The sequence below is a fragment of the Panthera onca genome, chromosome C2, assembly GCF_046562875.1.
Source record: "Panthera onca isolate mPanOnc1 chromosome C2, mPanOnc1 haplotype 2, whole genome shotgun sequence".
Classification (NCBI taxonomy): domain Eukaryota; kingdom Metazoa; phylum Chordata; class Mammalia; order Carnivora; family Felidae; genus Panthera; species Panthera onca.
In genome coordinates this window covers 82505569-82532982 of record NC_138347.1, presented here as the reverse complement: position 1 = coordinate 82532982, position 27414 = coordinate 82505569, and the positions used below count along the sequence as shown (strand labels likewise).

The 27414-nt window shown below is 37.2% G+C and overlaps 1 protein-coding gene across 4 annotated transcripts in view; it reads left to right on the top strand.

Moving 5' to 3' along the window:
• The window catches only part of VPS8 (VPS8 subunit of CORVET complex), a 250782-nt gene that overhangs the window by 107878 nt on the left and 115490 nt on the right, over positions 1-27414 (top strand). For all 4 annotated transcript variants that reach the window (XR_013557963.2, XR_013557964.2, XM_060639415.3 and 1 more), the window contains exons 28-33: positions 10438-10509; positions 16415-16534; positions 17598-17654; positions 21524-21606; positions 22354-22438; positions 23224-23322. Coding sequence is in view for 2 of the 4 variants with exons in the window: in XM_060639415.3 (XP_060495398.1) it covers positions 10438-10509; positions 16415-16534; positions 17598-17654; positions 21524-21606; positions 22354-22438; positions 23224-23322 (516 nt within the window). In the remaining 2 variants the exon portion in view is untranslated. The remainder of the gene's footprint in view (positions 1-10437; positions 10510-16414; positions 16535-17597; positions 17655-21523; positions 21607-22353; positions 22439-23223; positions 23323-27414) is intronic.

The window sequence follows — 27414 nt, the reverse complement described above, 5'->3', positions numbered from 1 at the left end:
GCTCATTTGTTTTGTTTCTTAAATTCCACATATGAGTGAAATCATATGGTATTTGTGTTTCTCTGACCGACTTAGTTCACTTTACCATAGTACTAACTCCATCTGTGCCATTGCAAATGGCAAGATTTCATTCTTTTTTATGGCTGAGTAATATTCCATTGTGCGTGTGCGTGCGTGCATGCCGTATCTTCTTTTTTTTCTAATTTTTTTAAAGTTTATTAATTTTTGAGAGATGGAGAGAGGAGAAGGTATAAGTGGAGAGGGGCAGAGAGAGAGGGAGACACAGAATCCAAAGCAGTCTTTAGGTTCTCAACTGTCAGCACAGAGCCCAATGTGAGGCCCGAACCCATAAACCTTGAGATCGTGACGTGAGCCAAAGCCAGACGCTTAACCAACTAGCTACCCAGGCACCCCCACCATATCTTCTTTATCCATTCATCAATCAGTGGACACTTGAGCTTTTTCCATAATTTGGCAATTATAGATAATGTGGTTATAAACATCAGAGTTCGTGTATCTCTTCAATTTATTTTTGTATTCCTTGGGTAAATACCCAGTAGTATGACTGATGAATCATGGGGTAGTTCTATTTTTAACTTTTTGAGGAGCCTCTATATTGTTTTCCACAGTGGCTACATCAGCTTTCATTCCTGCCAACAGTGCAAGAAGGTTCCTCTTTCTTCATATCATCACCAACGCCTGTTGTTTCTGTATTGTTGATTTTAGGCATTATGACAGGTGTGAAGTGAAATCTCATTGTAGTTTTGATTTGCATTTCCCTGATAATCAGTGATGTTGAGCATCTTTTCCATGTGTCTGTTGGCCATCTGTATGTCATCTTTTGGAAGAATGTTCAAGTCTTCTGTCCATTTTTTAATTGAATTATTCATTTTTAAGCTGTTGAGTCTTATAAGTTCTTTATATATTTTGGATAATAACCCTTTGTCAAATATGTCATTTGTAAATATCTTCTCCCATTCCATAGGTTACCTTTTTAGTTTTGTTGATTGCTTCCTTTGCTGTTTTTATTTTAATATAGTTCTAGTAGTTTATTTTTGCTTTTGTTGCCCTTGCCTCAGGAGATATATCTTGAAATAAGTTGCTATGGCTTATGTCACTGCCTATGTTCTCCTCTAAGATTTTTAGGGTTTCAGTTCTCATATTTAGGTTCCTAATCCATTTTGAATTTATTTTTGTGTTTGATGTAAGAAAATAGTCCAGTTTCATTCTTTCACATGTAGCTGTTCATTTTTCCCAGCAGCATTTGTTGAAGACACTGTCTTTTTCCCATTGCATATTCTTGCCTGCTTTGTCAAAGGTTAATTGACCATATAATTGTGAGTTCATTTCTGGGTTTTCTATTCTGTTGTATTGATCTTTGTTTCTGTTTTTTGTGCCAGTACCATACTGCTTTGATTATTACAGCTTTGTAATAAAACTTGAAATCCAGAATTGTGATGCTCCCAACTTTGCTTTTCTTTTGTCAAGATTGCTTTGGGGGTGCCTGGGTGACTTAGTTGGTTAAGGGGCCGACTTCAGCTCAGTCATGATCTCGTGGCTCATGAGTTCGAGCCCCATGTTGAGCTCTGTGCTGACAGCTCAGAGCCTGGAGCCTACTTTAGATTCTGTGTCCCCTTCTGCTCTGTCACTCTGTCTCTCAAAAATAAATAAACATCAAAAAAAAAAAAAAAAGTGCTTTAACTATTTGGAATCTTTTGTGGTTCCATACAAATTTTAGATCATTTGTTGTAGCTTTGTGAAACATGCTGTTGGTATTTTGATAAGGATTACATTAAATCTATAGATTGCTTTGGGTAGTGTAGATATTTTACAGTATTTGTTCTTCTAGTGCATGACATGGAATGTCTTTCTTTCTTTTTGTTTTTTTTAAAGTTTATTTATTTTGACAAAGAGAAAGCACGAGCAGGGGAGGGGCAGAGGGTGAGGGAGAGAGAGAATCCTAAGCAGACTCAGCGCTGTCAGCATGGAGCCCTATGCAGGGCCAGAACTCAGGAACTGTGAGATCATGACCTGATGTGAATTTGGACACTTAACAGACTCAGCCACCCAGGTGCCCTTGGAATGTCTTTACATTTCTTTGTGTCATCTTCCATTTTTTTCATCAGTGCTTTATAGTTTTTAGAGTACAGCTCTTTCACCTCTTTGCTTAGATTTATTCCTAGCTATCTTATTGTTTTTGGTGCAGTTGTAAGTGGGGTTGATTCCTTGATTTCTCTTTTTGCTGCTTCGTTATTGGTATATAGAAATGCACTAGATTTCTGTATGTTGATTTATATCCTGCAACTTTACTGAACTTGTTTATCAGTTCTAGCAGTTTTTTGGTTGAATCTTTAAGGTTTTCTATATATAGCATCATGTCATCTGCATATAGTGAAAGTTTTACTTCTTCGATGATTTCAATGCCTTTTATTTCTTTTTGTTTGATTGCTGTGGCTAGGATTTCCATTACTATGTTGAATAAAAGTGGTGAGAGTGGACATCCCTATCTTGTTCCTTACACTAGAGGAAAAGCTCTTAGTTTTTCCCCATTTAGGAGGATTTTAGCTATGGGTTTTTCATATATGGCCTGTGTTACGTTGAGGTGTGTTCCCTCTAAACCTACTTTGTTGAGGGTTTTTATCATGAAAAATGGTATACTTTGTCAAATGTTTTTTCTTCATCTATTGAAAGGATCATATGGTTCTTATCCTTTCTTTTGTTAATGTGATGTATCACGTTGATTGGGAATATTGAACTACCCTTGCAACCCAGGAATAAATCCCACTTCACTATGGTGAATGCTTTTTTTTTTTTTTTTAATATATTGTTGGATTTGGTTTGTTAATATTTCATTGAGAATTTTTGCATCTGTGTTCCTGAGGAATATTGGCCTCTAGTTCTCTTTATTTTTTTTTTTATTTTTTTTTTTTTTAACGTTTATTTATTTTTGAGACAGAGAGAGACAGAGCGTGAGCAGGGGAGGGGCAGAGGGAGAGGGAGGCACGGAATCCGAAGCAGGCTCCAGGCTCTGAGCTGTCAGCACAGAGCCCGACGCGGGGCTCGAACTCACGGACCATGAGATCATGACCTGAGCCGAAGTCAGACGCTTAACCGACTGAGCCACCCAGGCGCCCCTCTCTTTATGTTTTTTAAGTTAATTTTTTTTTTTTTTTTTTTTTTTTTAATTTATTTTTGGGACAGAGAGAGACAGAGCATGAACGGGGGAGGGGCAGAGAGAGAGGGAGACACAGAATCAGAAACAGGCTCCAGGCTCCGAGCCATCAGCCCAGAGCCCGACGCGGGGCTCGAACTCACGGACCGCGAGATCGTGACCTGGCTGAAGTCGGACGCCTAACCGACTGCGCCACCCAGGCGCCCCAAGTTAATTTATTATTTTGAAAGAGAGAGAGAGAGCAAGCAGATAGGGGAGGGCCAGAGAGAGGGAGAGAGACTCTCATGCAGGCTCTGTACTGTCAGTGCGAAGCCCAATGTGGGGCTTGAACTCATAAACCACGAGATCATGACCTGAGCCACAGTCAGAGGACACCATCTAAGCCACCCAGGCACCCCGTCTTTTTTTTTTAAGTTTATTTATTCTAGTTATCTTTTTTAGTGGTGTATTTATCTGGTTTTGGTATAAGGGTAATGCTGGCCTCATAGAATAAATTTGGAAGTTTTTCTCTCTTTTCTGTTTTTTGTAATAGTTTGAGAAGAATAGATATTAACTCTTATTTAAGTGTTTGGGAGAACTAACTTACCTGTGAAGCCATCTGGTCCCGGACTTTTCTTGTTTGGGAGTTTTTTGATTACTGTTTCAATTTCTTTGCTAGTTATTCATCTGTTCAAGTTTACTGCTTCCCATTTCAGTTTTGGTAGTTTATATGTTTCTGGGAATTTATCCATTTCTTCTAGGTTGTCCAATTTGTTGGCATATAGTTTTTCATAATCTCTCATAATTGTTTGTATTTCTGTGGTGTTGGTTGTTATTTCTCTACTCTCATTGTGATTTATTTATTTGGGTCCTTTTTGAGAAGACTGCCTAGGAGTTTATCAATTTTTATTAATTTTTTCAAAGAACCAGCCCCTGGTTTCATTCAGCCCCTGTTCCATTTTTTAGTTTCTGTTTCATTTATTTCTGGTCTTATCTTTATTATTTCCTTCCTTTTACTGTTTTTGGATTTTGTTTGTTCTTTTCCTAGCTCCTTTAGTTGTAAGGCTAGGTTGTTTATTTGAGATATTTCTTGCTTCCTGAGGTAGGCCTGAATTGCTGTAAAGTTTTGGACTCCTTTTGCTGTATCCCAAAGGTTTTGGACCATTGTGTTTTCATTTTCATTTGTGTCCGTGTATTTTTTTCATTTCTTCTTTGATTTCCTAGTTGAACATTCATTGTTTAGTAGCATGTTGTTTAACCCTCCTGTATTTGTGGTCTTTCCAAATGTTTTCTTATGGTTGACTTCTAGTTTTATAGTGTTGTGGTCAGAAAAGGTGCATGGTATGATTTTAATCTTTTTGCATTTGTTGAGGCCTGTTGTGTGACCTAATATGTGACCTATTCTAGAGAATGTTCCATGTGCACTTGAAAACAATGTGCATTCTGCTGTTTTAGGTTGGAATGTTCTGAATATATATTTAAGTCTATCTAATCCAGTATATCATTTAAACCCATTCTTTCCTTGTTGCTTTTCTGTTTAGATGATCTGTGCATTGATCTAAGTGGGTGGTAAAGTCCCCTACTATAATTGTATTATTATCAAGTAGTTCCTTTTTGTTTGTTACTAATTGTTTGATATATTTGGGTGCTACTTGTTTGCTGCATAAATATTTACAGTTGTTATGTCATCTTCTTGCTGGATTGTTCCCTTTATTATTATATATAATGCCCTTCTTTGTCTCTTGTTACAGTCTTTGTTTTAAAGTCCAGTTTGTCCAGTGTTAAGTATTGCTACTCTTTCTTTTGGCATCCATTTGCATGATAAATATTTCTCCCATCTCCTCACTTTCAGTCTGAAGGTGTCTTTTTATCTAAAACGAGTCTCTTGTAGGCAACATGTAGATGGGTCTTGTTTCCTTATCCATTCTGACACCCTATGTCTTTTGACTGAAGTATTTAGCCCCTTACATTCAAAGTTACTCCTGATAGATATGTATTTATTTCCATCTTATCACTTACTTTGTGGTTGTTTTTGGAGATTTTCTCTGATCCTGTCTTGTCTTTCTCTTGAGTTTTGCTGATTTTCTTTAGTGATATATTTGGATTTCTCTTTGTTTGTTGCATGTTTATTAGTGGGTTTTGATATATGGTTACTATTAGGTTTGTATATAACCTCTTCTGCAAATAATAGTTCTTATTAAGTTGATGGTTGTTCAACTTTGTATCCATTCTCTTCCCTTTTGTGCACATTTTGGGTATATGTTATTATATTTTATATCCTTTTTCTTGTGTGAGTTGTTTGGCTGAATATTACAGAAATACTCATTTTTACTGCTTTGTGTTTTGTGCTTTTATACTGTCACTTTTGTCCTCTCCTTTCCGCTCAAAGAGTCCTCTTTACTATTTCTTGCAGGGCTGGTGTAGTGGTCACGAACTCCTTTAGTTTTTGTTTGTCTGTGAAGCTTTTATCTCTCCTTCTATTCCAAATGGTAGCCTTGCTGGATAGAGTATTTTTGGCTGCAGATTTTTCCCATTCAGCACTTTGAATATATCAAACCACTGCCTTCTGGCTTGCCAAGTTTTGTTGAAAAATCTCCAGATAGCCTTATGGATTTTCCCTTGTAAGGTAATGACTTCTTTTGTTGCTTTTAAGATTCTTTTCTTCTTTGCTATATTTTAAAAGTTTAATTACAATATGTCTTGGTGTTGGCCTGATTTTGTTGATTTTGATGGGTGTTGTGTGTGCCTCCTGGGTCTAGATGTCTGTTTCCTTCCCTGGATTAGCAAAGTTTTCAGCTATTATTTCTTTAAATAAATTTTCTGACCTCTTTTCTCTCTCTTCCTCTAGGGCTCCTGTAACATGAATGTTGTTATATTTGATAGAGTCCCTGAGTTCCCTATGTCTGGTCTTAACATAATTCTTTCTCTCTTGTTCAGCTTCATTACTTTCTTTTACTTTTTCTCTGGGTCATTAATTGATTCTTCTGCTTTTCTAGCCTGCTTTTCATTGCATCAAGAATGTTTCTAATCTTGTTTGTTGCCCTCTTTGTCTCTGATTGATTCTTCTTTAACTCTTATCTTTGTGGTAAGGGTCTCACTGATGTCTTCTTTTCTCAAACCCAGTGAGTATCCTTGTGATTGTTGCTTTAAATTCTCTGTAAGGTATGTTACTTATGTCACTTTCACTTCAATCTCTGGCTGCGGCCTTATCGTATTCTTTTACTTAGGATAAATTTCTCTGTCTTTGTATTTTGTCTAAATCTCTGCCTTATGTGTGTTAGAAATGCTAGTTATGTGTCCTGCTCCTGAAAGTAATGGCCTTAAGGTCATGTAGTGCCCAGGACCTACCTAGTGCTTCAGGGAATGTCTCTAGTGTGTGCTTGTTTGCTCTGCTGTTGTTTTCTGGTTGCTCTGTCCTTCAGGCCAGTGGTCTCAGAAGCTCTCCTTGCCTGCCATAGACAATGTTTGGTCCTGGCCTGCATGTGGGGAGTTTTAACTAAGTGTGCTCTGATCTGCTTGTGGAGTGAGACCTGTCACCACCTCCACTGGAACTGAGGCCCTGCAAAAGTTTCTGGTCGGGAGATGTGGTATGGGCAGGGGGTTTGTGTTGGTTTTCTAAGGGGGGGCCCACTGTGCTGGAACTGATGCAGGCGTGACTGAGAAGGGCAGTTCCACCAGAGTACAGAGGGGGTGGGGCTTGTTGTAAGCAAGTTAGGCAGCCTGGTGTCAGAACTGCACTGCTTCCCACAGGTGGCTCTGTGTTTCTGCTGAGGGGCAAGAGAAGAAAATAGCACTAGCTAGCTCCTTTGTTTCCCAAAGAGGTGTGGTGTGTCCATGACTGCTGCCTCTCTAGGAAGAGTTCTGAGAAGAGCAAATAATGTACATCCCCACCCCCCCCACCCCCCCACCCACCGCCATGTGTTTCACCCACTCTTGAGATTGCTGCTTCCACACTGTCTGCCCCCAAGTTGCTTGCTTACCTTCTCTCCAGGAGCCCCTCAGTGCCCTCCAGCTCTATCACAGCTAAGCCTGTGACCTTTAAAATTCCAGGCTTCCCACCCCCATCAACCTTCAGTTTGTTTTCAATCTTTAAGAGTCTGGGGAGGGTGGGTGATGTGTATTGAGGAGGGCACCTTTTGGGATGAGCACTGGGTGTTGTATGGAAACCAATTTGACAATAAATTTCCTGTTAGAAAAAATAAATAAAAATAAAACTCCAGGCTTTAAGCCCTGCTGATTGCAAGAATTCGTGAAATTCAGCTCCTCTTGTTTTCCAAGCTAATGGCTTTGGAGAAACGTTCTCCTTGTGCTTTCTTCTGTGTGCTCCTTTCTCTCTCATTCTTCTCCAAGACTACAGCTCCCTCCCCTCCCAAGGAGCTGCTGTTTCTCTTCTAAACCATGTCTCCACACTTTCCACCATCTTCAGTGTGGCCTCTTTTCTCCCTTTAGTGGAGTTTGTTCAGTCAATCTTCAGGTCAATTTCTGAGGTATGTAGGATGATTTGATAGGTATCTAGTTGTATTTATGGGACTAGGTGAGTCTAGGATCCGTCTACTCTGCTGTCATATTCTCTTGAACCAGGTTGTTCCTTTTTAAGGCTGTGTAATTTTCCATTTTATGTGTGTACAGTTTGTTGATCTGTTCACCAGTAGATGGTTCTTGGTTCTTGTTTTGAACACCACTATTATGAACATTTACATATGGGTCTTTGTGTGGACATAAATTTCTTGAGTAAATACCAAAGACTAGAATTGCTGGGTCATTTGTTAAGTGTTTTATTTTACTTTGTAAGAAACTGACAGGCTGTTTTCTAAAGTGGTTCTACCATTTTACATTCCTGCTAGTAGTATAGGTATCAGTCTGTTCCTTCATCTCACCAACACTTGCTATAGTTTATTTTTTTAAATTGACCGTTCTAAAAGGTGTGTAGTGGTATCTCATTATGGTTTTAATTATATTTTCCTTTTACCTAATGTCAGTAAGCATCTTTTCATTAAAATATATTAGCAGAGAAGACATGTTTGTCATCTGTATATATTCTCTTTGGTGAAATATCTGTTCATATTTTTAAAAATTGTGTATTTTCTTGCTAGGTTTGAAAGTTCTTTACCAATTTGAAATACAAGTTCTTTGTCAGATTACATAAGCTTAGCAAATGTTTTCTCCCAGTCTAATTTTTCTTTAAAGACTGATAGTTTTACTCTAAGATATCACTCAGAATTGACTTTTCTGGGTCATACCATGTATGCTATAGGCCTGTTCAATGTGTGAATTCAAGTCCTTTTATTTCAAGAAAGTCTTCTTGAATTACAGATTTAAATGCTTTTTCTACTTCATTATTTTGTTTCATCTTAAACTACAATTATTTGTATATTGTATTTTCTTTATCTTCTCTATTTGTCATCTTTTCTCTGATCTCTTTTACTTTTTTATTTAAATTTTATTAGTTCTCTTCATATATGCATTCTATTTCTCTTACTTTACTTGTGGTCATGTCTGTGCTTTTGGGTGGCTTGTAGGTCTTTGTGCTTCACAAACTGTCATTCTCCATTAGGGCATGTTATTCCTCCAACAAGCATTGTATAATTGGAAGCATCTTCAATGGAGTGATAATGACAATGACATGCCATTTTAGTGGCAGCTGTAAACTACAACCAAAATATGTCATTATATATATCATAATATTCATACTAGAGTATATCACCACTTAATTATGTTTATACAAGTAAACTCTCAATATGTTTCAAAGCAGTGAATACATGCTGCCAAAAGGAAAATGGATAAGAAATTCTTTTCTTACTAGCTGTCACTGCTGTTGTTTTTAATATGTTAATTTCTCCATGATTTTTAGTTAAATAGCACTTGTAGCAGATAGTACCTTTTATTTGTACCTGCAGAGTGACATCTCATTTTGGCAGGCCGAGGTGGGGGTGGAGGTATGTGTTTGTATTAGTGTGTATCAGTGTGTTCATAAACCTGAAGATAGAACTGAGAGACTTTGTAGTTCATCTTTCTGTCTTCAGGCAGGGTAAAATTTAACCCACTTAAACGTTAAAATATGTTCTGTTTGAGTTTACAGACTGAGAGTTCCTGCAGTCTCCTTGGTAACTCATCTCAACTTTTCTCAACTAACTGGCAGCAAAGCAGTCTCGTTGAAGAAAGAGCTTTAAAAAAAGAAAAGATTTTATTTTTCTGTCATTAAGTAGACAGATGAGCATCATTTGTTTAAAGCACTTAGTGTGTGTCAAGAGAGGAGCAGGAAGGGCATACTCATCCAAAGTATAATTGCAGAAGTTGGGGAAATTTAGGGCCTACTTAAAGAACAGCAGTATTTTGGTTTGAATGTAACCATAATGTAGTCTTGAAAGTTCATGGCTTTAAAATTCCTTTTTTTAAATCTCTTGGGACACTATGTGGTCTATTTTATTGTTTCAGGAAAATAAGCACTAAATTACTGCTGTATTTCTAAGACCCACATGTGCTAAGTGAAAACCACAGGAAAGATCTTCAAGTCTTTCATCACTTTTATTATTCAACAAATACTTTTGTTTTAATTTTTTTGGTAGTGAAAACAATTTTAATTCCTTCATATATGCATTTTATAGGTACTAGGTATTTTCAGAATCCGATGCTGTCATTTACTTTGGTATATGTTTTGTTCTAAATATATCTGGCTCTACTTGTGCAAGGACATAAGAGTGCTGTACTTGGCGTGTTTTGAAAATGGGATACTTAGTCCTTATATGTAGGCTTGAGGATTTTAACATTGTGACAGTTTTACCATAATTTTAAAAAAAATCTGTCATTGAACATCATTTTTTTTAGTTTCAATGAAAATCATGAAAGTTATTTTTCATGAAAGTTAATAAACTGTACTTCAGTTATTATTTCTAAATAGCATAAATGGAATGATGGCTGAGCATGTAACATGTATTTTCTCAAGCCCTTGTTCATAAATTTGCCTCTTACCCTTAGTGTTTCTTCTTTTTCATTGCCTGTAAACTTTGCCCTCCTTTCTGAAGTCACTCTTTGGTTGTATGATAGTTACTATATTTTTATACTTGTTATCTGGTTTTAAAGTCCTAGAATACCATGCAGTATTAAATGCTATAGCTCTCTGGCTAACTTACTAAAAACAACTTACTATTTAAAGGTATAGAAGGAAAAACCTGATGAGGAATGGTTATCTTATTTGGGATTTTACCTGCCTATTAGTAAGAAATTAATATCTTGTTTCCTTCAAATTTTACAAATAATAATTATTTTTAAAAATTTCTTCCTGTTAGACTTTTGAAGATTTTAAAAATGACAAGCAAGCTGTAGAATATCAACAACGAATTGTGGACATTTTGTTGAAAGTGAGTACTCAGAGAATAGATGTCTTTGTATTGATGTTTAAGAAAGTTGAATTGTTTTATAGCAAAAATAATCTTATTTAATAATCTTATTTAATAAAGCAGTATGTGCAAAGAAATTTTGTTGTGATGTCTTTGTCTTCCAAACCTGAGTGAAAAACTAATCATTAATTCAAAAAAAATTGTTACTGTATCTCAGCTGTAGACTTGCTACTAGGATACAGGGTACTGCCCTTGAGAGATGCATTTTGTGGTAATTACTATTTTAATATGATTTTGTGAAATAATGGTGACTGACTTCAGAATGCTTTAAGAAAACAATTAATGTGAAGAATCTTCTTCTCTCTCAGACCAGCATCGCTGTGTTGCTGTAGTTTGACCGTGGCACTGAGATGGTGGTAACACTTCAGAATGATTAGAGGCACAGAGAAGATCATCTCAGTTTAAATCTAACTAAATTCAGTCCAAAGCTATTTTGAGATCCATGCTGTTGCTAATGAATGAATGCAGAGACAGATGCTTTTCCTTTCCATCTGCACAGTTTGAACCAGGCCAGTTTCTTGTAGTTGAAAGCTTAGAATTTTCATCCTGTTCATTTGGCTGTAGAATGGAGATTTCTTCCTCTTAGGGAGTTTTCAATTATTTTGGACAAGATACCAAAATAAAATGTTCTCTAATTGTGTATGACATTAATGCATTGCATTTATAATAGTTCTTTATAATTTTCAAAGCACATTTATATACATTATCTTAATTGAGCTATTTATTAACCTTGTAAGATAGGCAGTGATGAATATGAGAATAAGCTTGCTAAGCCCCCAAAGAATGCCAGTTTGATCCAGGTAGGTGGTATGGAGAGTTTTTACCTGGAGTTCCTAAATGGTCTCTCAATACCTAATCTTGTCTTCCTTTAATTTGTGATCTTGCCTTTCCTTTATTCTTCTCTGACTCCCTGTTGGATCAGTTGGAATTGAGTTCGGCTGTGAGAGAAAATACAAAATAACGATAGTTTAATTGTGATGGGAATTTATTTTTCTCCGTGGGAGTCTGCAGGTAGGCAACCTGATCTGGTAGAGTGGCTTCACAAACTCATTAGGGATGCAGATGCCTTCTGCTTTCACTGTTACTATTCTTAGTACATGGTTTCTGTCTTTTGGTCCAAAATATCTGCCTGGGTTCCAGCCATCACCTCTACATTCTAACCAGCCTGAATGCAGAAAGAGATGAAGAAAGGAGTTCCCTCTCTTTAAGAAAACTTTTTAGAAGTTGTGTACTACAATTCTGCTTATAACATGTTGATCAGAACTTAGATATATTGCTTCTCAGCTGCTAAGAGAGACTGAGAAATGTACTCTGTATTGTGGGTTACCATGTGTTTAGCCTAAAATGAGGAGTTCTGTTTCTAAGTTAGGAAGGAAGAACAGATGTTGGAGCACAAGTACTAGTTTCTGCCATACTCATCTAAAGCTGTTTAACATGACATCCAAGATCCTTCTATATTTTCTGGTCCTTGACTACTTCTCTGTAACTTTTCTCTCCTATCTCCACCACACCGCCTGCAACACACTCTCTATATTACAGACTTCTCAACTATATTAAGTTATTGCAATTCATGAGCTTTCTGTGTCATCTTTATGTCTTAAGTTCTTTGTGTAGTTTTCTTTTATCCCATCATGACTTTCCTTCCCTTTCTCTGCCTGGCAGATTCCTAACCATTGTCCAAGGCATAACTCAAATATCATCCATGAGAAACTCTTTTAGAATCTAGAATCCTCTTCCGTATTTCCAGTTGGATTAGTTGCCCCTTCTCTGTGTTCATACAACACTTTATACTATACATGGCACACTGTATGGTAATTGTTTACATCTATGTTTTCCTGCCTGGGACTGAGTTTCCTATAGATAGAGACTGTGAAGATTTTTTTTTTTATGTGTATCCTTGTTTTAACGTGTCCAGCGCAATGGAAGCTAGTAGATGTTCAAGGCATGTTTGCAAGTTTATTGAATTGGAAGTTGAACTTAAAACTATACTAAGTTAGAGGAATGATCCAAATGAAGAGCCTGAAGCTCCATAAAGTACTTAAACTATTAGAGTTGGTGAATTGCTATCCTTGTATATTGTTTTGGTAGTATTTATCTTGCGTCAATGAAGAATGAACTTTTGAGAGTTTTTTTCTCATTTTTGATGAAAGAGTTGCACTGACAACTGTAGTACTGATGGAGCCAGTGAAAATAGGAATGTAGGCAGTGACCAGGGAACACTGGATGAACATTGCATGTAAGGTGATATGATGTGTGCTGAATGACTACAGACGTAGAAGTAAAAAGCTGTTAATTTGTGACTTTGTATAAGATTACTCAGAATTTTTGTAAGCATGGCCCCTGGAATAGGTAAGAAAGGAAACACAGAGGGGCCAGAATTTCGAGGAAGATAACCAGTTAGACGCTTGCTGAGGTGGCAAGGGAATTGGCTGAGAGTTAGAACTCTTTTCTCAGGAGTTATTTCCAGGATCATATAATTAAGGAGTTCACACCCAGAAACCAGAAGAAAGGGCTAAATAAGCAGAGAGGAGCACTGGCTGGGCCCAAGAGTTGAGTCCCAGGAAAGCACCTGTACACTGAAAGGGAGTGATGATTGAGTATTTTAAAGCTGGAGAAAGCTCTTTGAATTATCTATTACCAATTAGAATTTAGATATACACATACACAGATTATAACTTGAAATATTCTCATACTCTGGTAATGCTGAATTATGCACTTGAACAAGCTGTGTTTGCTGGACTAAAGCAAGGAGAGTTAAAGAAAGGGATACACTGCTACCAAAGTAAAAGGAGGTAGGCCAAAAGCTGGGCCCCAAGGGAATGTTTTATAACAGGAGGAATCTTACATTTTATCTTTGAATGAGAGTGGGAGAGGGGACTTAGGACTTCCGATAGATGAGACAGTTTGTTGTTTAGCTAATTCAAAACAATGCCTGATCTTCCTTCCCTGTCTTCTGTATTCTCTTTCTTTGCTAATGCCATCATCGTCCTACCTGCCTGTCAGGCTCAAGGTCTGTCATTGTTTATTCCTTCTCTTTAAAGCCACACATTGGGGCGCCTGGGTGGCGCAGTCGGTTAAGCGTCCGACTTCAGCCAGGTCACGATCTCGCGGTCCGTGAGTTCGAGCCCCACGTCAGGCTCTGGGCTGATGGCTTGGAGCCTGGAGCCTGTTTCCGATTCTGTGTCTCCCTCTCTCTCTGCCCCTCCCCCGTTCATGCTCTGTCTCTCTCTGTCCCAAAAATAAATTAAAAACGTTGAAAAAAAAAATTTTTTAAAACCACACATTTCCACACAGATAAATCCTTGTCCTGTTGCCTCTTTCCGGTGGCGTCTTTTGCACCTGTTCCTGCTTCTGTTTTCATGATCACTGCCCTAGTTCGGACCCCAATTATCCATTGGAGGAGAGACTCCATTGCAGTCATATGCATCTTGCTTGGGCTCCCTGCCTTTTAATTCTTCCTTGTGTTATTTCACTCTGTTCTCCAACTGGATAATTTTCCTAAGCCCAATCCTGATGATGATAAGCTCTCATGGTTGAACATGGTCAATAGAGCCCCAGTTTTTTTATGGAATAAACTCTAGATTCCTTAGAATGTATTCAAGGCCTCATCTTTTCAATCTAATATCTCCCTCCTCCTCTTGCATGTGGCTGCACTCTAAAGAAGTCCAGTTTCTTTGCACGCACTTGTATTTTCCAGTGTCCATGCTTTTGCTCACAGTCTTCTCTCTGGCGTGGGTTACTCTCTCTTCTCACATTCCTACTTTCCTCATTTCTTTTCAAATTCCTTCTCTCATTTTCCTTACTGTGCTTTTGTAGCCATTTGCACCTTCATGACAATGTTAGTTGCATTGTACCTTTTATTTAAGATTTGTTACCTGTTTCACCTTGCGTTCTTGCTCATAATTTCCTTGAAGGTATTTGCTATACCATCTCACTCATAGGAGGTACTCAGGAGATGAGAGCTCACCTAAAGCAGAGGAACGATTATGGTTTGATAACTGTGTGTGATCATAAACAGCCTGTTATATGAAACCATCTGTTTAAGGAACTGCTTATAGACAGGGCAGAAGCCATTCACTTCACTGATTGCTGGGCTAGCTGACGTCTTTTTTGGGATGCCTTCACTCTCTAGTTATCTTACTTAAAAAAGTGTTTTTAGGGACGCCTGGGTGGCTCAGTCGGTTAAGCGTCCGACTTCAGCCCGGGTCACAATCTCACGGTCCGTGAGTTCGAGCCCCGCGTCGGGCTCTGGGCTGATGGCTCGGAGCCTGGAGCCTGCTTCCGATTCTGTGTCTCCCTCTCTCTCTGCCCCTCCCCCATTCATGCTCTGTCTCTGTCTCAAAAATAAATAAACATTAAAAAAAATTTTAAAAAAAAGTGTTTTTATTTAAGAATAATTGACATACAATACTGTACTAGTTTCAGATGTATAACATAGTGATTTCAGTATTTACATACATTATGAAATGGTCACCACAGTAAATCTAGTTACCATCTGTTACCATACAAAGCTGTTACAGTAGTATTGACTATATTCTCTATGCTGTACATTTCCTGTCTGTATCTTATTTGTTTTATCACTGGAAGTTTGTACCTCTTAATCCTCTTTACCTGTTTTATTCACCCCCCTTCCCCACTCCACCCCCCAGCAACCCTCAGTTAGTTCTGCATCTGTTTCTGTTTTGTTTTGTTCTTTAGATTTCACTTAATAAGTGAAATCATATGGTATTTGTCTTTCTCTGACTTATTTCACTTAGCATAGTGTCCATCCATGTTGTAACACATGGTTAAGATTTCATTCTTTTTTGTGGCTGAGTAATATTCTATTGTATATAAATACCACATCTTCTTTTTTTAAAAAAATTTTTAATGTTTATTTTTGAGAGAGAGCGCACACATGTGCAGGCAAGCGAGGGAGGGGCAGAGAGGGAGCGAGACAGAGGATCCTAGCAGCTTCACCCTGTCAGCACAGAGCCCGATGTGGGGTTTGAACTCACGAACTGTGAGATTGTGACCTGGGCCAGAGTCGGATACTTAACCAACTGAGCCACTCAGGTGCCCCGTAAATACCACATCTTTATCCATTTATCTATCGATGGAATTTAAGTTGCTTCCATATCTTGGCTGTTATAAGTAATGTTGCAGTAAACAGGGATGCATATATCTTTTTGAATTAGTGTTTTTGTTTTCTTTAGATAAATACTTAGAAGTGGAATTTCTGGATCAATACGATTTTCAGTTTTTTGAGGGACCTCCATACTGTTTTCTATAGTGGCTGCACTGATTTACATTCCCACCAACACTGCATGAGCCTTCCCTTTTCTCCACATCCTTGCTTACACTTGGATTATTTATCTTTTTGATACGTGCCATTCTGACAGGTGTGAGGTGATACCTCATGGTGGTTTTGATTTGTATTTTCCCTATGATGAGTGATGTTGGACATCTTTTCCTGTGCCTTCAAGTTACCTTAGTTTTAAACCCCAGAATGACTTTGCTCTCTCTGTGTTGGTAGGCAGCTTTTTGGTAGGTTTACTTTAATTTAAATTTAACTTCAGTAGGATTCTCTTTTAAGAATTCCAGAGGGAAACATGATTATTATTTCTTTGAAATCACCTCTCTTGCAATTCAGTTCTTATCCAAATTGTGCCTAGAAATATGCCAAAAATCATGAAAATGTTTTCCTTTCAGAATATGAATAGTTTTTGCTCCTTCTCTAAATGACATTGAACTCAATTGTTGCACAGCCTATAAAAGAATCTTTTCATGAGTCTCCAGTAATGAGGCTCCCTCTTCCCCTTCTAATGGTATAATTTTGTGTCAAACCAGATGATGTATTGAATAAATGGTCTCTTTTGCTCATTAGGTTATGGTGGAGAATTCAGATTTTACTCCTTCACAAGTAGGGTGTCTCTTTACGTTCCTTGCCCGGCAGCTTGCAAAGCCTGACAATACCTTGTTTGTAAACAGAACCCTTTTTGATCAGGTGAGTGTCTTTAATGATGAGAGCTAGAATTGTTTTTATGCTGTTTGCTGTTCACAGAAAAGTTCACTGGAGTATATAGTTTCTTAATATAAATAAGAAACTGGATAAATGTCTTATCAGGTAGAAACCTGTTGAGGTTTTAATTTGGATTAAATTGGTTGTTTCTTTTAATGTTGTGCCTGTGTAGTATGACTTTTCTTAGTAACTTGGTATCGTGGGGGGTATGGCTTGTGGAGATTGGTTTATAGAGATTTTGTTCTTTTAATTGTGTTCTCTGAATTGCCTAGAATTCTTTGCTCAAGAATTTTTCAATTTTAGAAGTCACCCATCTCATCGGTAGCAACTCTCTGATGTTGATCATCTGTAAGAGAGATTTCTTTTAGAAAGTCTCAATGTCCGTACAAATGACTTTGACTTTGAAGATCTCTCTTAATCCCAGTTAAATAGCTCCTGCATATCAACACATGGGTGGCAAAAAAAAACCCAAAACAAAACACTTTATCTCTGGAGAAAGTTGCCAATAATGACAAGCATTTATTGAGCACTTTATAACACCAGGCTCTCTTCTAGAGTTTTATATGTGTATGTTAACTCACTGCTCCCCGAGCACCCCCATTCTGCAGATGAGGAAACTAAAGCCTGGAGAGGTTATGTCACTCATCCAGGATCATACTTAGTAAGGGTGATTCTTAGCAATAAATACTATTATTACATGTTAATAAAGTTGAGACTGAAATCCAAGTGGCCTCACTCTGAAGTCCATGCTTTTCTTGGTCCATGGTACCAGGGATCTTAAGGTTAAGGTGTGCTGGTAGCACTGCCTTCCAGCCATGTTTCTGAACAGTAAAGATAAGATACATATTAAATTGATAGCATACTTGAGCCTGTGGTGCCATGTAATAGGCCAGTCAGTTGGGAAGACACCATATATCTGTGATATTTGTTATGGCTGAGTATGGATGAATTGATGATGTAGAAGGGGTAGTTATTGTTGTTTTCATTATACAATGTTACGGCATGCATGCTAGTCTCCAATAAAAAAAAATACCTTTCCTTTGACCAGGTCCTTGAATTCCTCTGTAGTCCTGATGATGACTCCCGACACTCTGAAAGACAGCAGGTATGAACCCCTGGGACTCTTATTGCTCAAGTATGGGAAAGAGGACAGAATAAGCTGGAAAGAACCCTTCTGTGCTAGACCTCATGAAACATAAGGGGGAAAAATTGTGCCAAACCCTAATACTAAGCTAGATAGTGGCAACTAGAAAATAGTGCAGATGGTTGTTAGGAGTACATTTATAAAGAATTCATATCAAACTAAATTCCTAGGAAGACTGGACCTGTCTTGCATTCAGCATGACTCACAGGGAATACTTCATCCTTTTCCATTAAGTAGCAACATTTGGCACCTGTTTATCCTGCTTTCCACTAGGGCCATTTATCTGATAACCACTCGTAGCTGCTATGGTTCTGAACCAGAAAGGCTGCCAGATCTTGAGTATTGGGACATTGAACTTTGGGAGTACTCTATAGCCCCACTGCATTAGGGCTAAACATTTCTGGAGACTAGAATCCATCTGTCCTTCCACTAATCACTGTGAGATAGTAACTGTTGGATTACCGCTTTTTTCTATTTAGGCCACTTTCTCGAGAGTCTCTTCTAGGAGTAGGATTCTTTCAAAGCTTACCCACTATAAGTGTGGGTACTAAGAGAATCATCCTATTTAAAAGTTATGGCTAGACTTTGTCAGACAAGCAAGCTACAAAATATAAGTACTGTGAAAGCTACGCTGGTCTTTTTTATGGTAATAGTGCACAGCTGGGAGGTTGAGACTCTTGAGACTTGGCTAAAGAACTTAGGATAGCAGCAGTGACCCTTTTCTCCTCACAGCTGTGGCCCAGTGACTGCTGCAGACTGACTATTTTAGGAAGATAAGACAGCTGCTAGAATTTTGATTATCTCAAATTATATTGAATATAAATAATAATGTGGACCCTCACTTTGCCCCTATCTCTCTATTGGCAGGAAAAGTGGATCTTGGTGTTGCTATGTACAATGATAAAGAATTTTAATATAAATAACTAAAATAAATAGAAATAGAAATAAAAACCAAATCTAAATGTACAAGTCAAACCTTGAAAAGTAATCCTTGTATAGTAATGTTCTATTATCGGGAGTCTCCTTTGAGACTATTAGGGTTTTTTCTCGATTCATTTGAGAAATACAGAAAACTGATGAAGTAAATTGCTCAAGTTCAAAACTAAGATTAGAACTCAATTCCTTCCGTTCTAGTCCAGCACTCTTGTACTCTATATAAAAATTTTTGCATGCAGTATTTTTTATTGTTTTCTGGTGGTATACTGATAAAATTTTAACAGCTGGTTCCCCAGGTGTAATTCTGACATGAATGTTAGTTGATATTTTCAATATTTAAGTGAGTAAGATGAAAGTACAGGAGTGAAAGCATGGCAGGACTTCGTACATTCATCAGTGATGTCTTTGCTGAATCAGTTCTTAAATACTGGAAACATATAAGTCAAGGCCTTAATTTTCTGTGCTGTGTGCAATGTGATGATTGTGACAAGCACACTTTTAAATTTGATGGCCTTATTAACCTTGTTTCCATCACTCTCTTAGCCAGGGATTGGCAGGTTTTTGCTTTTTTTGTTTTTGTTCTGTAAAGGACCAAAGAGTAAATATTTTAGGCTTTGTGGGACAGATAGGTTCCATGTCACACATGTGTCTTTTTGTTTATTTTACATCCCTTTAAAATAAGTAAAATATAGTAACCCCTGATTTTTATAACATGTGTCGATTTCCATAGTGTAAGTACTCCCACCATGGCTGATTCCAGCCTACCAACATGATGTCACTGAACATGGAATTGGGAAGAGATGCACAGTGCCACACCCTGGTATAATATTTCCACCACATAGATGAAGTAACAAACCTCAAGAGCATACACAGTAAAATGTAGTAAAATAATTAGGAAGTAGTGAATTGTATTAATTACCTTTTTTAATTTAATTAATTGTAAATTTGTATAATTTAATTTTTAACAATCACTATGTTTAACAACTGGCTTATACAGTTCCTGAAAACTTAATTCTGCTGAATTGTTAAGACTGGCTCCAGCAATGGCATTTCTATTATATTATTCCAAATTAAGGCTCCCAGTAGATGAGTTCACTCCATGGTTCTTTTTTTTTTTATTTTTATTTTTTTAACATTTATTTATTTTTGAGAGAGAGAGAGAGCATGAATAGGGCAGGGTCAGAGAAAGAGGGAGACACAGAATCCGAAACAGGCTCCAGGCTCTGAGCTGTCAGCCCAGAGCCCGACACGGGGCTCAAACCCACGGACTGTGAGATCATGACCTGAGCGAAGTCGGACGCTTAACCAACTGAGCCACCCAGGCGCCCCTCCATAGTTCTATACTACAGTATATTATAATGCTCAAAATGGACTCAATTAAGGCTCTGAACAGTAAGTTTTAGATAGGTTTTATTTCTTTTCTGCTTTTTTGTCTTTTCTTAACTTGAAAGTAATCAATTTCCTGGGAGTGCCTGGGTGGCTCAGGCGGTTAAGTGTCCCAACTTCGGCTCAGGTCATGATCTCACAGCTTGTGAGTTTGAGCCCCATGTCAGGCTCTGGGCTGATAGCTCAGAGCCTGGAGCCTGCTTTGGATTCTGTATCTCTGTCTCTCTCTGCTCCTCCCCTCCCCTGCTCACTTGCTCGCTCTCTCTCTCTCTCTCTCAAAAATAAGCATTAAAAAAATCTTTAAAAAATTATCAGTTTTCCATGTTAGAAAAATATTTGTTAAATGGTTTCCTGAAGTTATGGGAAGGGTCATGTTACTCTGGGTCTCAAACTTAAATATAAGAGAGAGCTTTCTCATATTGTTCTATGACTATATAATGTTTCTGTTGTATTTTGAGTTTTATTTTAAAATATTGATGAATCAACCTCAACATCCTATTCACTTTTTTATTCAGCTACCTGGTGTGGTTAAAGCTTAATTATATGAACCCCAGTGTTTTATTTGTGTGTGTGTGTGTGTGTGCGCGTGTGTGTGTGTATGCCATAAAATTGATTTTAACCACGTTCAGTGTACATTTCAGTGGCTTTAAGTATATATGATTGTTGTGCGGTGATCATCACCATCCATCTTTAGAACTTTATCATGAATTCCTGAACTGAGCCTCCCCATTAAGCAGTAAGCATTAACTCCCCATTACCACCTTCCCCAGCCCCTGCCAGCCACCATTCTACCTTCTGTCTCTATGAATTTGACTACTTTGGGTACCTCATATAAATAGAATCATATAATATTTATCCTTTTGTGACTGGCTTGTTTCACTTAGCATAATGTTTTTAAGGTTCATCCATGTTATTTCATGTGACAGAATTCCATTCTGTTTTAAGGCTGAATAATATTCCATTATATGCGTATACCATAATTTGTACATCCATTCATCCATTAATGGACATTTGGGTTATTTCTACCTTTTGGCTCTTATGAATAATGCTATTTTGAAAAACCCTAATGTTTAAGTAGAAAAATTAAACATGCAAGCATGGATACTACCTATGGACAGTAGATTTTAAAGAACCGTGAGACATGAAAGCACCAGACAAAAATTCACTTCTTGAAAGAATATGTATGGACATTTTTGGCTTAGTGGAGGGTCAGATATTAGAATATTAGATATTCTAATAAGGATTTATTTACAAACACTGTGGCATTTCTTCCATGTTTGAAAAATAGAGCCATTTATCTTTTTGTAAGACTTCATTACAATGTGATCAACATAAGGGTACCTCCTGGTACTTTGTATATGGGAAAGCCAAGTCAAAACATCAACTAATAAGACCAAAAAAAAAAAAAAAAGGAAAAGTTACATTTTGTGTGGCTGAATGGACTCTTAGAGAGTTAGTAAATAAAAGTAGATTCCAAAGTGTTTTACTCATTTATTTTAAATATTCAGGTCCTTTTAGAATTGCTGCAAGCTGGAGGCATAGTTCAGTTTGAAGAGAGTCGGCTCATCCGTATGGCAGAAAAAGCAGAGTTGTAAGTTGTTTTTAAGGCATACATTAGTCCCCATAGAATTACTAAGTGAAACTTCTGTAACTGGAAGCCTGGTTTATTGATAAATTACCAATTTTTAATTAAGAAAAGCTATGCAAATAACAACAAAAAAGTTAAGTGCAAAGTTTTTGTCTTTCAAGTCTAGAAATGAGTAAGTAACATTTGCAGAAATTAACAACGAGTAAATTTGAAGTGTTTGTACATTTGTTTTAGTGTGAAAAAGAAACAAGTCTTATGATTTATAATTTTAGTTTTATTTACTTAAAATTTCCATCATTTTATAGATTTTTGAGTTGCCTTATTCATACATATTCTAAACAATGCAGAATTTAACATAGCAAATGAGATATGATGTGTTAACACTACTGTTTATCTGATTTGTTGAATATTTCATTTGACATATTTAATTGTCAACAGAGAAAATTCATATAGTTAATTGATAACTAATATTTTAACTATTTTTTATGTGACACATTATTGTTTTAACATTTATTTTGTACCCAGCTTTGAAATTTCTTATAAACTGAGCATTCAGCAGCATCTTAAACCTGTATTTAGAGGAATGGCAGATACTACTCTCCCTTAGCTACTGTAACTTCATTTCACAGTAGAAATCAAATCTATATTCATTTTTCTTAATACCAACTTCTATGAGCAAACTTCTTGAAACAATAAGCTAATAACCACCTGCCTGTTTGGTACTCTGAACTTTTTCCTTTTATGTTCTAGCTATCAAATTTGTGAGTTTATGTATGAACGAGAACACCAGTACGACAAAATTATTGATTGTTACTTACGTGATCCACTGAGGGAGGTGAGTTATGAGACTACTTTACCCTTTTGTCTTGCTCAGTCTTCCCCTCCCCTTATTGAGTAGAAATAACTAGTAAGTAGGTATAACTATTCAGTACACCTATTGGGACATGTTTGCTGATTCAAGGTTTTTTTTCATTTATTCAACAGATTTTTTTTTATCAAGTGCCTACTATTAGCCAAGTATACATTGATCATTAAAACATATATTTTCTATAATTTTAGAACTCAGAGTTTAGTGATGGAGACTGACCATAAGGAAACCATATATGTAATCACAGATTGTGATGAGTGCTAGGAAGGAGAAAATGGGTGCAACTTGAGAAGATGTTGGGGGAACTGACTTACACAGAGCAGCCAGGGACGGAATCTCGGAGGAGGTGACACACAGACTGAGTTTTGGAATTTGAGATGAAGCCAGTCAAGCAAAGAGCCAGTGGAAAAAGTATTCCAAGATAGGGACAAGGGTAACACAAAAGGGCAGGAATGGTGTGAGATTGAATTGGGAATGTGGATAGAGACCACTAAAGACAAAAGTATGATATTCTTTCATTAGCTTAATGAAATGGGGACCAAAATTAATTGGAATGGATTTGCTCCTGCCAGGAGTCTATCCTAAACTTTAAACAATGACTCATTGTCTGTAGTGTCAGTTTCCCAGCAGTTTATCTACAAGTGGTTTTCCATCTCCAAATAATAGATACTTACCAAGACAGGTACAGATAGTAGAGAGTGACTCAATATTGCTTCAGTGAATGAATGAATATATTGCCTTGTGTTTTTCAGGAAGAAGTCTTTAACTACATTCACAACATCTTATCCATTCCTGGACACAGTGCAGAGGAAAAGCAGTCTGTATGGCAGAAAGCAATGGATCATATTGAGGTGCTGAGCCAACAAAGTTTCTTAAACTTCCCCATTTGGATGGATATCTCCCAAATTAAGTGTATGCTAACTAAGCAATAGCAGGTGTCATATTATTAAGTTGATCTAATTGAAAATTAACTTTTTTCACATAATTTATTTTACCTCGTATTCATAAAGTCCATGTCATATACAATGTATTATATCATAACTTCTGAAAATAACCTAAGTTCAATCAGCTGGTTGACAAACTGGAATATTAGTGGGTTCTTACAGCCTTCTTAGAATGATTCTGAGAGTAGTACTGGTCTTTGCACCTGATATGTGATAGGGAGCCATTCCCCCCAGTCACCCAGTGGACTTTTAGAAACATTACTGCAGTACATTATTCTCTCTGATGTATTTCCCTCTCCATATGTAACAGAACAATGTTTCTGATTTTCTTTATGCATGCTGTTTTACAAGAATACGGGAGTTGACTTTAGAGCAAGAACTTCTTTTTAAAAAACAAGCTTATAGATGCTTAAGTGGAGAGACTGATACATGTGATCACGATGAATCTGAAGAGAGGTCCCGGAATCAGTTCTCACGTTCATTTCCTTAGGTTCATCATGTACACAACACCTCAGAAACCAACAGATCTATAGGTTTTTTGAATCTATTCTGTTTTATGGATTACTGGTAATTGAAAAAAAAAAAAAAAACTATGACAAAAGATGCTGAGATAATCCTAGTTTTGGAGATAAGAGATTACAAAGTTTTTCTTCCTGTAGCAAGGGTCAGCTGATGGGGGAACTTCTGGTGATGGGTTTAGAGATGTAGTGAAAGATATGATTATTCAGTATCTTTTAAAAAAAATGTCATCCATATGGAAAATGATAAGAAAGGATGAGCTCTGAAACATTGCTTGTGATGTGAATTCTTTGTTCTAGTTCCCAATGGTTATAAAGTTTAGAGAGATCAGAAATGTGAACAGCATCTTATGGGAAACATGTGGTGTGCAAGGTGGCTCAGTCAATCACCAGATATGTGGTCTGAAGTAATTGCCACACTTTTTTATCTGTAGGATTGAGAACATAGATGTTATTTAATGTTACCATATTCCTGCTAACAAGATGAATGAATATATCTTGGTGGAAAGAACTCAAGAAAACCTTTCCCTATTTTCAGTTGTATCTTTTTTCCTTTAATCATTTTGTATTCTTTTTCCTTTCATCATCCCCTTTGTCCCCATAGTTACATTATGGCTCATTCTTCGTTTCACTTCATCTGCATTATGCAGTGGTTTGAGCACATGGACTCCAGACATCGGAAAATGGAGCTATGTCTCTGCATAATGTGAAACGTGATGAATTAATCAATGAGCAAACAAATTACTCAGCAGAAAACTCATATTGGAGAAACTAGAAGGGTTTTTGTTGCACAACAATTATTTCTGCTGACTGTTTTCTCCACATCTGCACATTTTTTCACCTTGAACTTTTTAATATCTCTTAAGGCCACAATTACAAACATACAGATTTTTTTGTTGAAGGACTTCTGTGGCTGCAGTAATGTGAATAAAGTCAATATTCAATGTGTAGGGGGAAACATCCTCATCATAAAATTTTCTGACAGTATACACAGTGTATAGATTTCTTAATACTCTGGAGTTATAGACCTCTTGTGAGAATCTAATGAAAGATTTGGACCTGTGGCACATAATATTGTGCATGTGCACAGATACATAATTTTGTTTATTATTGCAGGGGTCCATAGACTCCCTAAAAGGCATTCTTAGATTGGGCCTGTGGATTCCAGGTAAAGAATTGCTAGTTTCGATGCTTTTTCCAATATGGACAAAACATGTTTCGTTAGATTTTTAAAAATATTTTTCATTTTAAAATATGTAAGCATCCCCAAAAAGTTCATAAAACAAATGTACAACTTAATACATTTAAAAAGGAAACGTCCTATGCTCGCTTCGGCAGCACATATACTAAAAAGGAAACGTCCCAGGCCCAGGTCAAGAAATTGAGTTACTTCCAATACACCAGACTCTTTTTGTGTATCCTTTCCTGATCAGAGTCTCTTGCTTCCCCTAATATGCCCAGGATCCTGATAATCCCATGTTTTTCTGATAATCTCCTGCCTTTCTATATATTGCTACTGTACACGCCTGCATCCCTAAAAAGACATGTTTGTTTTGCCTTTTTCTGAACTTCAGTAAATGAAGTTCTACTCTATGAAGTTTGTATATTCTGTTGTAGGTAGCTGTGGTTCATTTTAATTCTTGTGTAGTATTCCATTTTACAAGTATATTAAAATTTATTCATTTCTACTGTTAGTGAACATTTCTATTCTTTCTAGTTTCTATTAAAAATAGTCATTCTGGGGGCACCTGGGTGGCTCAGTCGGTTGGGCGGCCGACTTCGGCTCAGGTCATGATCTCACGGTCCGTGAGTTCAAGCCCTGCATCGGGCTCTGTGCTGACAGCTCAGAGCCTGGAGCCTGTTTCAGATTCTGTGTCTCCCTTTCTCTGACCCTCCCCTGTTCATGCTCTGTCTCTCCCTGTCTCAAAAATAAATAAAAAACGTTAAAAAAATTAAAAATAAAATAAAATAAAAATAGTCATTCTGTGATCATTATACATGCATCTTAAGCACAGCATTTCTTGAGAGCAGCCTAGCATTACAGCATCAGCTGAGAACTTGATAGAAAGGTAGTTTCAGTCTTTTCTCACACCTAGTGAATCAGAAACTCTGGAGTTGGGGCCCAGCATTATGGTTCAATAAGCCCTCCAGGTGATTTTGATACATGCCAATAACATTTGACAATCTCTACTCTTGGGCCTATAATTGCCAGTTAACTGGGATAAGTATATTCAACTTCACCAGATGCTGGCATTGTATGAGATTTTCCATTAGCTCTTTATCCTCGTTAGACTTTAAAATGTTGCCAATCTAGGGGCGCCTGGGTGGCTCAGTTGGTTAAGTGTCCAACTCTTGATTTTGGCTCAGGTCATGATCTCCTGGTTCATGAGTTTGAGCCCTGCATCGGGCTCTGTGCTGACAGTGCAGAGCCTACTTGGGATTCTGTCTCTCCGTTTCCCCTGTCCCTCCCCTGCTCTCTCTTTGTCTCTTTGTCTGTCTGTCTGTCTCTCTCTCTCTCAAAATAAGTTAAAAAAATTTTTAAAAAATAAGATTTTGCCAATCTAGTGCATGTATAAGGATATTTTATTATGTTTAAAACTTGCATACCCTTAATTACTAATGAGATTGATAGCCTTTCATTGTTTATTAGCCATTTAAATTCTCTTTCTGTGATGTGTCAGTTCAAGTCTTTGGCCCATTTTTCTATTAGAATGTCTCTTGTACTTATAGGAGAATTTCACGCATCCTGGATATTAGTCTTTTTTCAGTGATACGTGTTATAGTTATCTTTCACTCTGTGGCTTTTTTATGTAGTTCTTTTTAAGAAAAGTTTTTTTTTTTTAAGTAAGCAAATCAGTTTTTTCCTTCTAGACTGAAGGAGAAATTCTCCTATATTATTGTCTAAGAGCTTTCTTGTTTATTTTGGTTTTGTTTTTGAATCTTAGGTGCACTTGAAAGCAGTTTTTGTACAGATGTAAGAGGGGTGTCCAATTAGTTTTTAAAATATGGATGTCCAGTTTTCCCAGCAACGGTTAGCTATTTTAAAAGGTTACCTTTCTCCATTGTTCAACAGTGTTACTTTGTCAGGAGTATATCAAGGATGTATATGTTTGTTTTCCAGCACTCTATTCTGCTTCACTGCTCTATTTGTCTCTGCATTGGTACAGCACTATTAAATATTACTGCTTTATAATAAATCTTGACATCTTTAAGGGAGTGTTGGCTATTTTTAAAAATTTATTTATTTATTTTGAGAAAAAGAGCAAGTGAGCATATGCGTGTGAGTGGGGGAGGGGCAGGGAACAAGAGAATCCCAAGCAGGCTCTGTCACTGCTGAGCTGAATGTGGGGCTTGAACCCACAAACAGTGAGATCATGACCTGAGCCAAAATCAAGAGTTGGACATTTAACCACCTGAGCTACCTAGGTGCCCCAAGAGTATTGGCTATTCTTGACCTTTTATACTTTTATTTCTTAATTTC